At 46.4% G+C, this 14,675-nt stretch overlaps 1 protein-coding gene across 1 annotated transcript in view; it reads left to right on the plus strand.

Annotated features, from left to right (window-relative positions):
* The first annotated feature begins 1,181 nt into the window (after nucleotides 1-1,181).
* CLPB (ClpB family mitochondrial disaggregase) overlaps nucleotides 1,182-14,675 on the plus strand; it is a 148,823-nt gene continuing 135,329 nt past the window's right edge. The window contains exons 1-2 of the mRNA XM_082626742.1: nucleotides 1,182-1,599; nucleotides 5,055-5,106. Of these exons, the coding sequence (XP_082482868.1) occupies nucleotides 1,197-1,599; nucleotides 5,055-5,106 (455 nt within the window). The 5' untranslated portion in view covers nucleotides 1,182-1,196. The remainder of the gene's footprint in view (nucleotides 1,600-5,054; nucleotides 5,107-14,675) is intronic.

The following is a 14,675-nucleotide window of genomic DNA, read 5'->3' on the forward strand; positions in this document are numbered from 1 at the left end:
GGTCTGCCTGGACTCTAAAGCTCATAGTCATTCCCCCACACTAATAAAGTGAGAGTAAGCCATTCACTGAACAAATATTTATTGAGTACCTCTTTTTGTTCCAGACATTGTTCTGGGTGCTAGTGATGTGTGAAAGTGAAAAAAATAAAGTCCTTGTGTCGTGGGTCTCACGTCTACTGGAGAAAGACAATAAACAAAACAAATAAGTATTTAGTATGTCAGGTGGTAAGTGCTATGAAGAAAAAGTAGGCAGGATAAGAAAGACAGGGGAAGGAAGATTGCTAATTTAAATAGAGTCATCTGGGAAGGCTCTGATACTGTGAAGTAAGTGCAGGAGCAGGAGCTGGAACTGGCATAAAGAAGAGCTTCCTCCTTTGCCTACCTGTGGGTTCACTCTGGAGAAGAGAGAGCAGGTTGGGGGTGCAGGTGTTAATGGAGAGGATGGGCTTGGAGTCAGAAGACTTGAGCCTTATTTATTGATATACTGACAAATCATTTCACTTTTGAGCCTAAATTTCCTTCCCTGTATACGGGAATTATAGTCCTTGCCCAGGTTCCCACATGCACCTACCATGAGGATGAGATGAGATAGCCCATGTGAAAGCCCTTTGAAAATAAGACAAGCAAGAAAGCAAGATTAGGCGTCAGCTTTTCAACCGAAAGGAAGTCTGTGTAGGAAAAGAAAAGGAATTCCTATTTCAGGTACACCAGTTACCTAGATATCTTTTTGAAAAGCAGTTCCAGGCTGAAAAGAGATGTAGGCTAAAAGAAATAAACATAAGTTTCATAACTGGCCTTCGCTGAAGATTCCTGTTTAATTTACAATAGTTAGAAATTGCGTCGCACGTTTTAACTAAACTTGGAAAACCGCTCTGGAAATTCAGCCTTACCTCTTGATCGCCGCGCCCCTACTTGGTTGTTTCCCTTCTTGCCACGCCCCCCCGCCCTATCTCCATTTCCCAACATACCTCGGGCTCCCGTAAGTCGGCAGTCATTCTGGCGCAAGTTCCAGAGCCTTCTGGGAAGTGTAGTTTATTTTTTCCTCCGCTGCGTCAATATCTAGGGCTGTGGACTACCACTCCCGTGAAGTAGTGCGTAATTCCACTACGCGGCGTCTTCGAACGCGCCGCGGCAGCCATGTTGGACGTGGACAGCACAGGGGCCGGCACCAGGGGGTTATCGAAGCAGCTGTCACGATGCTGGGGTCCCTGGTGTTGAGGAGAACAGTGCCGGCGCCGCGGCTGCTCCTCCAGCTGCTTAGGTCCCCATCGCTCCGGAGCCGTGGGAGTGCCACCGACCGGAGTGTGACCTCCGGGGGACGCGAGGAGCCTCAGTGGCTGAGGGCAGCCATCGGGGGGCGCCCTGGAACATCGCCGGCCTTACTCACCAGAGGAGAGGCAGCCACTGGGGGGCGCCAGAGAGGAGGTACCGAGACCCCCTGCCTCGCAGCCGCCACGTGGAGACGCCTTCCTAGCCCTGAAGACACTCTGCCTGGACAGGACAGCTGGAACGGGGTCCTCAACAGGGCCGGAATGGGCGTGTGGGCGCTGGCGACGGTGCTGGTGGTACACTGTTACAGCAAGAGCCCGTCCAACAAGGGTGATTATCTGGACAGTATGAGTTTGTGGAAGTGAGAGGCGGGAGGAGTGTCCTGACTCCTTATCTTTGGAGGGTGGGAGGTGCATATAGATTTAGACCACCGGAGCCTCAGCCCTTGTAGGACATAGACATTATTAGGTCATAGAGCAGGCCGAAGAGTTCAGTGTCTCTGAGTTGTATAATTTCCCAAATTGTACAACTATTATTGTATAATAATACAGTTATTACAGGTCAAGCCTCCCTTCTTTGACCATCACTTTGTCTGTCTGTACAATGGGAGCATTTTCTCTACCGTATCACCTGGTTCAATTCCTCTTTTAAGAGGTCTCCAAGGAACCGCGCGTGTTTTAAGGGCAACCATTAGATGATTTAGAGAAGTTGCCCTCCCTAAGGTGGCCTGAGAAAGGAAGAGGAGACTTGGTTTCAATGCCAGCTTTGGCCCTGCTTGCCCCTTGCTCCTCTCTATCTTCAGTTTCCCCACTTATACAGTGAAGGATGACTTCTCAGTACTCTTACAGTGCTGTTATTTTGACTCCTCTTGGAGTTCAGCAGCGTGAGTGTATCCATCAGGGAGACTCCTAAGGTTTTGCTGTGCCTGGTCTCAGGCGTGAGGTGATCTTGCTATGTGGGGCAGTTGGCAGGAGAAGGAAGACAAGGAAGTGGCTCTATAGAGCCCCAGAGCAACCATGGGGGCTGGCTGACCCAGGTTGGCATCCCCCCTGGGTGCATGGAGCCGAACAGGGACTGGGAGAGCAGGCAGAGAGCTAGACTTCTGGCCTACGTGAGTCCAGCTACTCAGGTTCTCAGCCATTCCTCAAGGGAGAGGACTAAGGTATGGTGTTCCTAGATTCCATGCATCCCAAGCTCTGAGATTTTGGACCAAGAGGAGGGACTCCCTTGACATTCATTTGTTTATTCAACAGATGTGAGCAACTATAAAGGAAGGGCCTTGGATGGGGAGTAAGGACACCTGGGGTCTTGTTTTGGTTCTGCCTCTAACTCCCATTGTGACTTTGGAGTTTTGCTCCTCCTCATGGTCCTCTGTTTTCTCATCTACAAAATGAGGGTGTTGAAATAGAAACCCTAAGGGCTCTTCTAGCTTGGGTACGCTATGATTCTCTTACTTCCAGTATTTTTAATACTCTGTGTGTGCCTACTTTGGAGCTCGATGTAGAACTCCTAACTTAACACAATGCCAGTTAAGGGGACAGTGCAGGCAGTTAGACCTGTGGGTCTGGTGAGTGGTCTGACAGTGTGTTGTTGGGGGATCAGAAGGTCAGCAGGGTCAGGAAAGCCTTCCTGAATGATTGGAGACCTTCCTGGAGGATGGGGAATTTGAACTTGAGTTCCGAAGGATAAGGCAAAGATGAAAAGGAGAGTGAATATTGTGAGCTCCATGAGAGCAGCAAGTGCATCCTGATATTTTCAGGTTGATGCCAGCTCCTTTCCCTAATACTTTCACGTTTGTCCACCATAGTCTCTGGTATTTAGTGTAGGTACTTAGTAAATGTACCTTGAGATGGTTTGTATTCTATGCAGAGGTTTCCGGGAACAAAGATAAAGTAGTCGCAGGTCAGCGTGGCATGTATAGAGGCTAGCAGAGTGTCCAGCCTGGTTGGAGGACAGGGGGTCTTTGGAATGAGGTGAGAGCAGATGGAGTGGGGTCTGGATATCAGGCATGAGGGTTTGGAAAGGTTGGAATTCTCCTGTAGGCAATGGAAAGTTGATGAGCAGGGAATGTTCCGAGGCCAGCATGTTTAGAAGGATTGGGGGAAGGTGTCCAAGGTCTTGCCTTAGAGCTTTTGGGGGGCTCCAGATTGGACTTTGTGGCATGTGAACCCCAGCAAAGAGACTAGGGTCTGTTCACCAAAATAGATAATGACCAAAACCATGACCAGTTCAACCTTTCTGACCTGCCAGTTACCCTGTCTCCTTACTTTGAGTTGTAAGCTGAGACCCTCAGTGCAGCACAGTCATTACTGCCCTTTAGGAGCCAGGAGGCCCTAGTTCTAATCTCAGCTCATTCCTCACTCCCTCTGTGACCTTGCAGAGGCCACTTCTTTTTAAAGACTGAGGGGAGAGTGGATACAGCAATATCTGAGGAAGGCTTTTTTCCCTTCCAGCTAGGGGCTGCCCAAGCATGCCTGGGTGTGTGTTGGGAGAAGGTAACTGGGGAAGGTAACCAAGGAAGACCTGGCCCTGCAGTCTAGGCCAGGAGGTGAGGTGGAGGCATATGCATAGGTCTGAACCACAGAACTGGTTTGCATATGCATCATAAGGTGGATATTGTACACATGAGGAAACTGAGGCTCAGGAGGTTAGGTAAGTTAGCCAGCTCATACAGAAAGTAAGTAACAGAGTTAGGACTGGAGCCCGAGTCTGCTCCTTCCACCCTGCTCCAGTGCTTCCTCTCATGTTTTACTGGGTGACTCTCTTGGCTGGACTGAGAGCTCCTTGAGACAGGGATGGGTATGAGTCTGTCCAGGGCCCATCAGTGGAGCTCAGGACCAGCTGGGCTCAAAGTGTTGCACCAGCCCAGGAAAGAATTGTGCCTCTGCTGACTTGAGTTTTTTCGAGCCAGGCAGCTTTTCCTTATGGCCACAAGGTGGTGCCAGCAGCCTACAGGCTGCCCCGGCCAGGCCAGACTTAACATCTTTAAAACCAAGCACAGACTTAACATCGCCTTTCTGCTAGGCCTGGTGATTCCTAAAGGATTGATTGGAACCCTCTGCTTTGGATCTCCCTTTGTTGGGCGTGGCACTTGGGTGTTTGCAGATTTTTCAGCCATTATTTTATTTCTTTAGCATCCTTGTGAGGCCATCAGGGCAGGGATTACTGTCTCTGCTTTATAGTCAGGGAAGCTGGGGTTGAGGGAGAGGGGCTGCCATAGCACATGGTGAATAGCGGGCAGAGTGTATTGGAGCCTGGCCTCCTGGTCGAGCCTGTCTCCACTCTCAGAGGGGCCCACATCCCTGCCTGCTCCTCCCTATCCTGTCCCTCTTGCTGGAGTTGTGACCTGTGACATCAAGATTCAAAACTAGGCTGAGAAACTGAAGTGGGGGGAGAAAGTGGGGCAAGGTAGGGGGATGATTAATAACAGCAGTGATAATCACATAAACCTGCAGAGCTTTATAGCTAATGAAGAGTGAAGGAGTTCACACACTGAGTGTTTACTGTAGGCCACACGTGGTACTAACACGTTATTTGGATCACCTTTGTGATGAGAGTTAAGCGTTTGGGCTCTAATAGAAAGATGTGGAAGACAAGTTGTTAACAGAGGCTACCACGTAGGCAGGGGATGACTAGCTTTCTCTTTGTATATCTTGGCATCCTTTCACTTGCTAAAGCCCATGTTTCTGAAGTGCCTCCATATCCACTGTCTTACTGGGCCCTCCAAGCAGCCCTGAGGGGTAGGTCCTGGCCCTGGATTTGACCAGTGCCCCCTCTCTCTTCAGATGCAGCCCTGGTGGAAGCTGTTCGAGCCAACAATGTCCAAGAAGTCAACAGGTGAGTGTCATACCCCAAGCCTTGCTCTCCTGCGCAGGAGGGCTGAGCGGGATGGGCCCCTTGCTCTGGTGGTGGCTCTGCCTTGGAGGAAATCCTCACAGTGAGCTGGGAACTGAACCCTTTGTCTTCCTTGTAGTCACCGAGTCACTTGGGCTCCTTTGGCCCAGGTCAACCCTTAGATATTTTAAGGTAGAGAATCAGTCCCTGTGTCTTTTTTCTGGCCCCAAACATCCCCGATCCTTTGGCTGTTTTGTTCTTTGAAGGGTATGGTTTGGAGTTCCTCTACATCCTGTAGGTTCTTCAATGAATCTTCCAGTTTGTTCTTGCTTCTCTGTGGGATCGGTCACTTGTAATTGCTTGTTGCCTGGATGGGGTGCAGGTGGGCACCAGTGGAGAGGCTTGGAGATTTGAGAGGGAGCTGGAAGAGACCTTTCTGCCAGAGCAGCCTGCCTGCAGGGCTGGGTGCACATGCTGGGCTCCTGCCCAGGGACTGACTGCATTTCTAGCCTCCCTGGCTCAGATGTTCCCCTAGTGACCACAGGTCAGTTAGATCTGAGACTTGTTCTTGCTCAGGGACAGGACTTGACTCGGGCCTCAGCCTGGTGCCCAGGGCAGGGCAGAGTCTGTGTCCTGGACGGATACTCAGACATAGGGCATCAGTATGGGGCTGTTATTCAGGGGCAGAGGCTTCATTCTTGGTGAAACTAGTGGCCCGCATTAGGCCTAACTTTGGCCATTTTTTTGCCTTTTGTATAGAGGTAGGTGGCCATAGGACACCCTCCCTCCCCTGCCACTATGTCCACATTTTAAACAAGAAGTCAGGTGTTTGGAGAGGCTGTCACTGCACCCAGCGCTGCACACCCGTTGGTGCTCTCCCTCACTCCAGTTGCCTGAACATACAAGAAAGTGTTGAAAGGCAGTCACAGCCCCCATCAAGACTTATTGCTTTGATTCCCTTGCATTTTATCTGCAGCATTATTATTGATTCTCAAGGGTGCTTTTGAGTATTAATGTTCAAGGCTTAGTTTTTAATAAACCATTTTTGGAAGTATGGGCTGGGAGTTGCTTCGTAGCCAAATAAATATTATGGAGCAATAGTTTAATAAACATGTGATGATGCATCTTTAAAACCAAGCACAGATGTCAGCTTGTTGTTATAAGAGCCATTCATAACTCCAGGCATTGCGTGGCCAGAAACAGATGAGCCTCATTTCCTTCTGCTGCAGTACAATGGCATGAGGGGGCGGAAGGTGGCTGTGCCCCATCCTTTAAGGCCTTTGCTGACCCTTTAATCACCTGTTGATGACTGCTGAGGTAACTGCTGCCAGGCTGCTGCTTTCCTCTGGCGAGCCAGTATAGGCAGTGCATTTACAGAGCAGCAGTGCTGTGAATCCACCTTTCCATCACCTAGGGGAGGCTGAGTTTACCCTGTTCCATTGAGCCCCCAAGGGTTGATTGATTTAGTTCTTTCAAATACACATTTTTCTCATTAGCAGGTAAACCCCTGCCCCAAAATTACAGGAAGTGATTGAATTTATTTTGTGTGTGTGATTCAGAGCATTCATCCTTGCCTGTGTGGATCGGGTCTGTAGGGACTTTCCTGTGTGTCACCAGTCTCTAACCTGCCTTTCTCCTGCCTCCTCTTGTCCTATCTCTCTTGGTCATGATGACTCAATCAGAATCTCCCTTCACCCCTCGTGAGGGGGTCAGAGATGAGCAAGGCACAGACCCTGTCCCTCAGAACTGACAGTCTCCCCCCTCTACCACCACCTGGTCTCAAGGAAACAAACATGTAACCTACCAATCACAGTTCTTCCCACTCAGAGAGCTAGACCTACAGGTAGGGGTGGGGAGAGCCCGACAACCCTTGCTAGAAGGAAGCTTTCTTGAATTCCTACTGCAGGTCCTTGTTTAGCCTTTTTACACCCTAGACGCTGCACAGATGCTTAACGCTACCCCTAATTTCTTCCTCTGTGTGTCCTGGCCTTTAGTTCTGCCCAACAGACCTGCCGATACCAGGATAGAATTCCATTCTCAATTTTTAAAAAATATTTACTATAGTTTATACGTGGTTGGGTCACCATGTGTATGATATGTGGTTAAATCAGTATTTGGAATAAAACTCAGACCTGGTAATAATATTGTCCTCTACTCTCCTTTCCTCCTTGCCCTCTCTGGATTCTATGCTGTGTGTGTCTCTGCCTTGATGGCCCCCTACCTTCCGCTGGCCCCAGAGCCTTGGGAGAGCTCTGGATAGTGAAGGGCAGCAATCTGAAGCTCTTCTGCTCAGAGGCGGGAAATTTCATCATCCTCTTTAAGGATACTCTGGAATCTGCAGTTCCTAGGTTCTAGGTGTGGGCCCTCCACACAGATGGCTCTCTGTACACGGTGCTCATTACCCTCTGCTTAAAGCCTCCCAGCGTCAGCTCAAGTCCTACAGCCCTTGTGAAGACTTCCTTGACTCCTCCCAGCTGAGTGTGATCTGCCCGTTGCCCCACACCTGCCTGCTGGTCTGGGAGGGTACGTGGGTCATCTAGGAAGAGCCATGTTAGCTATGGCAGGAGAGGAATCCTTTGCTAGAAGAGAGGTTGGAGGTCAGGTGGGAGAAGCAGAGCTGAACATCAGGACTGAGGAGGCCCTCAGCCCACGAACAGGAAAACCAGTGCGGTTCCCATGCTGCCCAAATCAGGAACAGATGAGGAATCCTCACGCAGCAAGCCAACAGCTCTGGACAGCCACCTGAAGTATGGGCACTGTTGACCTGTTTTATGTAGAGCTGACTAACCGTTTGTGGTATGGGCCTGCGTGGCTAAAGGGGCAGGGAAGGTTCTGCCACTCACCACACTCTTTTTTATTTTAAGAAGGTTTGGGCTAGACTTCACCTTAAACCCCTGGATTGTATGCCTCCCCAGGGCAGGGACAAGGTCTGGTTTCCCACATGTCTTATCCTCTTCTCCAGCACAGTGAAAGTTGGGGAAAGCTGCTTTTTACTGACTTTTCAGCAAACCTGAAGTAGGCAATCCAGAGTCTTATTTCCATACTCCCATTGGCTATATCAGAGGAAGGCTGGGTCCCTTTTTCTTCCCGTTGTCCTCTCCTCCTTTCTCCCTGTGTGGCAACTGTTTCCTTCCTCCCCCCAAGGCACTTAAACCTTTTTAGCAAGTTCAGGTCTGGCTCTTCAGGAGTGAAAGCCCAGTCCTGAGGCCCCTGTCCCACCTGTCAGCAGCATGAGCAGGTGGCCCTGCTTCTGGGCTCAGCCCAAACCCAAGCCTGGCTTCTGGACTCAGGATCCACTCACCCGAAACCTAGGGCACAGGGCAGTCTGAAGGACATCTGTCCAACCTCGGGCTGAGCCATGTGAGGAGCTGTCGGGGCTGGCAGAAGTGAGGCCTCCTGTTCTCCCAGTGGAGATCACATTTCCTTTCGAACAAACTTGGGTGAAAGACTATACCCCTACCCACTTCCCTTCTCCCGGCAGGGAGCTGGGCCTTTGCTGAGTGCTTTTTTTGTTGGTTTTTTTTTTAAATTTATTTATTTTATTTTTGGCTGCATTGGATCTTTGTTGCTGCACACAGGCTTTTCTCTGGTTGTGGCGAGCGGGGGCTACTCTTTGTTGCGGTGCGCGGGCTTCTCATTGCGGTGGCTTCTCTTGTTGCGGAGCACAGGCTGTAGACGCGCGGGCTTCAGTAGTTGTGGCTCGCGGGCTCTAAAACACAGGCTCAGTAGTTGTGGCGCACAGGCTTAGTTGCTCTGCGGCATGTGGGATCTTCCCGGACCAGGGCTTGAACCCGTGTCCCCTGCATTGGCAGGCAGATTCTTAACCACTGTGTCACCAGGGAAGCCCTCTGCTGAGTGATTAACTCAGTTGTTTCCATCCGCCCAAGTGCTTTTTAAAAGAAGGAAGTCTGATGTTGTCAATCTTGGACTGCAGACTGCTTACCCTTTCTCTCCAGGATTCATTTGTTCATTTCACAAAATTTTACTGAGCACCTGTCATATGCTGGGTTGTATACTTGGCACAGGGCACATCTGACCACTCATGATTCCTGCCCTCAGTGAAGGAGTCTGGGGAAGACTGTGGTAACACAGTGTGATCAGTGCTGAGACAGGAGGCCAGGATGTGCCACTAATCAACCTGGGGGACCAGAGAAAATGTCCTAGAGGAAATGACACCTCTCGGACATTTCCTAGTGAAAAAGATTAGAGTCTTAAAATATCAGGAGGGCTTAGCAAATAGAAGGAGAAGGCGTTCCAGGCAAAGGGAACAGTGTAAGTGATAGCACTGAGGCAAGAAACAGCCTAGAGTGTGTGGTGAGGAGGGGAAATTATATACTGTTTGGTGTTGCTGGATCACAGCCTGAGGCCAGGAGAGACTGGAGATTGGAAGGGCCCTGGTCATGGAGGGCATTGTCCATTTGTCCCTCAGTCACTCATCTGTCCAGCCTGTCCGTTGTGCCTAGCCCTGAGCTGAATTTGTGTTGGTGGCAACAAAATTAGAAAGGGGAAGCAGTCCTTGCTCTGGAGGAGCTCATTGACCCTCTTCTCGGGTGAAGAGGGAGCACATTAAGTCAAAAATCGAGAACCAGCAAAACAAGGCACAAGTTGCCTAACTTCTATAAGACCAAGTAACATGGAAATGATAATACCTATAACTTACAGAGTTGTTGAGTGTTCATTATTAATAATAGAATTATTACTTAGTTCAACCAATATATATGAATGCTTATTAGGAGCTAGAAGTTGGACTGAGTGCTGGAGGTACAGTGGTGAACAAGATTGGCACAGTTTCTGCCCTCTTGGTACTTACAGTCTAACTGGGAGCCAGGTGACTAATTATGCAATTATAATTATGTACTTCAAAGTGATGAACAGTTTGTCTCTTCAACAAATGGTTCTGGGACAACTAGCTATCCACATGCAAAAAAATGCAGTTGGAGCCCTACCTCACCTATACACAAAAATTAACTCAAAATGGATCATAGACCTAAATGTAAGAGCTAAAACTATAAAACTCTTAGAAGAAAACATAGAATTAAATCTTTGTGACTGTGGGCTAGGCAAAGCCTTCTTAGATATGGCACCAAAAGCATAGGAAACCAAAGAAAAAGTTAGATAAATTGGACTTCATGGAAATTAAAAACATTTGTGTTCAAAGGACACTTTCAAGAAGGTGAAAAGACTCTCCTACAGAAAAGGAGAAAGTATTTGCAAATTATGTGAGATTTGCATCCAGAATATGTGAAGAACTCTTACAACTCAACAATAAAAAAGTTAACCCAATTTAAAAATGGACAAAGGATCTGAATAGACATTTTTCTGAAAGAGATTTTCAAATGACCAATAAGCGTGTGAAAAGATGCCAAACATCATTAGCATTAGGGTGATGCTAATCAAAGCCACAATGAGATACTGCTTCTCACCCATTAGGATGGCTGTAATCAGAAAGGCATAATAGCAAGTGTTGGTAAGAATGTGGAGAAATTGGAATCCTCATATATTACTGGTGGGAATGTGAAATGGTGTAACTGCTTTGGAAAGCAGTTGGCAATTCTTCAAAATATTAAAGATAGAGTTACCTTATGATCCAGCAAGTCTACTCCTAGATATGTACTGCAGAGAAATGAAAACATGTATATTAATGTACTTGTACATGAACGTTCACAGCAGCATTATTCATAGTAGCCTAAAGAGGGAAACAACTTCAAAGTCTATTAACTGATCAATGGATAAATAAAAATATGGTATAGCCATACAGTGGAATATTATTTATCAGTACAGAGAAATGAAGTACTGCTAGGTATATGCTACAACATGAATGAACCTTGGAAGCATTATGCTAAGTGAAAGAAGCCAGACACAAAAGACCACATATTATATGATTCAATTTACATAAAATGTCCAGAACAGACAAATCCATAGAGACAAAGTAGATTGGTGATTGCCAAAGACTGGAGAAGCTGGGGTTGGGAGGGCATAGGGGGTGACTGCTAATGGGTCCAGAGTTTCTTTCTGGGCTAATGAAAATGTTCTGAGGTTAGTAGTCAAGATCACACAACTCTGAATCTACTAAGAACAATTGAGTTGTGTACTTTTTAATGGATGGATTTTATGGTATGTGAATTATATCTTTTTTATTTCTCCTTTTTTTTTTCAGAAGAGAAGTTTTTGTTGTTGTTGTTTTGTTTTGTTTTGTTTTTTGCGGTACGCGGGACTTTCACTGTTGTGGCCTCTCCCGTTGCGGAGCACAGGCTCCGGACGCACAGGCTCAGCGGCCATGGCTCACGGGCCCAGGTGCTCCGCGGCGTGTGGGATCCTCCCGGACTGGGGCACGAACCCGTGTCCCCTGCATCGGCAGGCGGACTCTCAACCACTGTGCCACCAGGGAAGCCCTAGAGGAGAGTTTTTTAAATATTTATTTTATTTATTTTTTGGCTGAGCCGCACGGCATGTGGGATCTTAGATCCCCGACCAGGGATTGAACCTGTGCCCCCCTGCAGTGGAAGCACGGAATCCTAACCACTGGACTGCCAGGGAAGTCCTGTGAATTATATCTTAATAAAACTCTTTAAAAAGTGAAGTACAAGACACTTGGGAATCTAACCTTGAGTATAAGAGGGGTTAGGGGTGGGGGTATGTTGTCAGTAAGGCAAAGCATCTGAGTGAGATTGAAGTGAACTCTGAAGAATGAAGAGAAAACTAGAACATTGTGTTAGAAGGACAGTAGGTAGAAGGCCCTGAGTCAAGCAAAGATGTGAAGGAATTAGAGAAGGCCAGTATGACTGGACTCTAGAGAGTAAGTGGGAGAGGGTGTGAAATAAAGTTGGAAAGTTAAGCAAGGACCATATCACACTGGATCTGTTGGCCAAGTTAATGATTTTTATTTTTACTAAGAACAGTGGGCAGCCATTGAAGAATTTTAAGGTGTGTGTATGTGAGAGAAAGAAAGAGACACATACATGGTGGCATGGTCTAGATCTGTAATTTTAAAGGATCACTCTGGCTGCTCTGTGGAGAATAGATTGATAGAGCTGTGGTGGATGCAGAAGACCGGTTGAAAGTGACTGGAGTAGTCCAGACCAGAGAGGATGATGGCAGGTGGTGACTTGAAGTAAGATGTCAGTAGCAGAGATGGAGGAGGTAAGCTAGATAGGACTTGGTAATGTGTAGAACAGTGTCAGTACCTGGTATGTAGTAGGTACTCAATATGTGAATCTTGAATGAATGAATGAATGAATGAATGAATAGAATTGGATATGGTTGATTAAGGAGAAGAAGGTGTTAAGAATGAATTTCTGTTTTCTGGCTTGATCAGCTGTGGAGATGCTGTTACCATTCACTGAGATGAAGATCCTGGAGGAGGACTGGGTTGGAAGAAAAAGATGAGTTCATTTTTGAACATGCTGAGTTTAACGTTCCAGTGAGGTATTCAAGTGGAGAGGTCAACTAGGCAGTTGAGTGGGTCTTTCTGACTCTTCCTGCCATATACAGCATGCTGCCTCAATGATCGGTTTAGAGATTGTTTTGAAATCTTGTTTTGATTTCTGGTTTGATGGTTTTAGACAATAAAGTACTTCATACCAGTTAAAAGTTTTTTACTAGATACCTTTGGGAAAAAGTCTGGTTTGATTTGCAACACAGGAAAGAAGAAAAGGTTGGGTTTTGTTGAAGGCTAAACACATTTATTCTAGCTCTGCATTGATGGCTTGGTTTGGTTCTTGTCCCCAGATGCGCCAGCTTGGGGCTTGAGGCACTTGCTGTCCATGTGCCAGGATTAAGGTGTCCAGAATGTGCTTAGCTACAGTATAGGTAAATGTTCTGCATATTGATCCAGGGATTTTATCTAATTAACAAAAACCCTGGCTGGTAAATACATTTGGCTGTCTCGGGGCCTCAGGGAGGCTGTCTGTCTATTGATTGTTGTATCATTTTGGCTTGATGGGAAGATATTAATGATGGCATCAGAGCAACCAAAACATCTGACTCTCTTAACCAGTAAATATGTAAATGTTCTTGTGGCTTGCAGTAGGTTGAAATAAAAGCTTTATCCTAGGCCAAAGGTCAAGGCCTAACTGGCATCACTCTTGTAATTTGATGCTTGTTGAGAGCATTTTTTGAATGCTAGGGTATAACCCACACAGGTTTTTTTGAATTCTAGGATGTTGGAAGGCAGCATAATGTTACAGAAAGAATACAAGGTTTTTAGGATTAGAAGACTTGGGTTCCCGTAATTCAAAAAGAGTCATGTACACAATGTTCATTGCAGCACTATTTACAGTAGCCAGGACATGGAAGCAACCTAAGTGTCCATCGACAGATGAATGGATAAAGAAGATGTGGCACATATATACAATGGAATATTACTCAGCCATAAAAAGAAACGAAATTGAGTTATTTGTAATGAGGTGGATGGACCTAGAGTCTGTCATACAGAGTGAAGTAAGTCAGAAAGAGAAAAACAAATACCATATGCTAACACATATATATGGAATCTACAAAAAAAAAAAAAAGGTTCTGAAGAACCTAGGGGCAGGACAGGAATAAAGACGCAGATGTAGAGAATGGACTTGAGGACACGGGGAGGGGGAAGGGTAAGCTGGGACAAAGTGAGAGAGTGGCATGGACATATATACACTACCAAATATAAAATAGATAGCTAGTGGGAAGCAGCCACATAGCACAGGGAGATCAGCTCTGTGCTTTGTGATCACCTAGAGGGGTGGGATAGGGAGGGTGGGAGGGAGACGCAAGAGGGAGGGGATATGGGGATATATGTATACGTATAGCTGACGCACTTTGTTATACAGCAGAAACTAACACAACATTGTAAAGCAATTATACTCCAATAAAGATGTTTAAAAAAAATAACAGCTAGCAGTAATTGAATACTTGTAATGTGCCAGGCACAATTCTAAGCTCTTTAAGTACATGCTTATAACAATCCCAAGAGATGGATATCATTACCTCCACTTTATAGATAAGGAAACAAGGACAGAGAGTCAGGAAGAAAGCCAGCAGAGACAGGATTTAAACCTAGACCGTTCTAGTCCCTGTATTACCCTGGAATTACTAAGTTCATTATTATTCAGGAGACAGAATCAGTCGCTGATAGAAAAGTTACTAAAGTTTGACTGAAGTTATTAAAGTTTGCCACTGAATTTGTCACTAAATAGCTGGCTTGGATTTTAGAGAGAAGAGCAAGCAGTATGTATTTAAAATATATTACAAACCTCATCTGTTAACATCGTCACATAACTTTAAAGATGATATTTTTTATTTAAAATAATACTGTCAGAAATTAATTCTCGGTGGTTCTCTTATGTAAATAATTGGCATTAAAGTGAAGATTATTAAATAAAAAAAACAAGACCTGGGTTCCACTTCTGTCACAGTAACTGTCTCTATGACCCTTAGTAGGTAATAGACCCTCCCTTTTTTAATCTTAGTTTCCAAATCTTGTTAATGGGCTTCCCACTGAGAACTCTGAAATATAATTCTCACGGTTAAGCTCTACAGAAAAAACTGAGTCCTTTGGGGAGGGTCCAAATCACACACTAAAACACCAGGGCGTG

This window comes from Mesoplodon mirus, assembly GCF_964341445.2.
Source record: "Mesoplodon mirus genome assembly, chromosome: 7".
NCBI classification, from domain to species: domain Eukaryota; kingdom Metazoa; phylum Chordata; class Mammalia; order Artiodactyla; family Ziphiidae; genus Mesoplodon; species Mesoplodon mirus.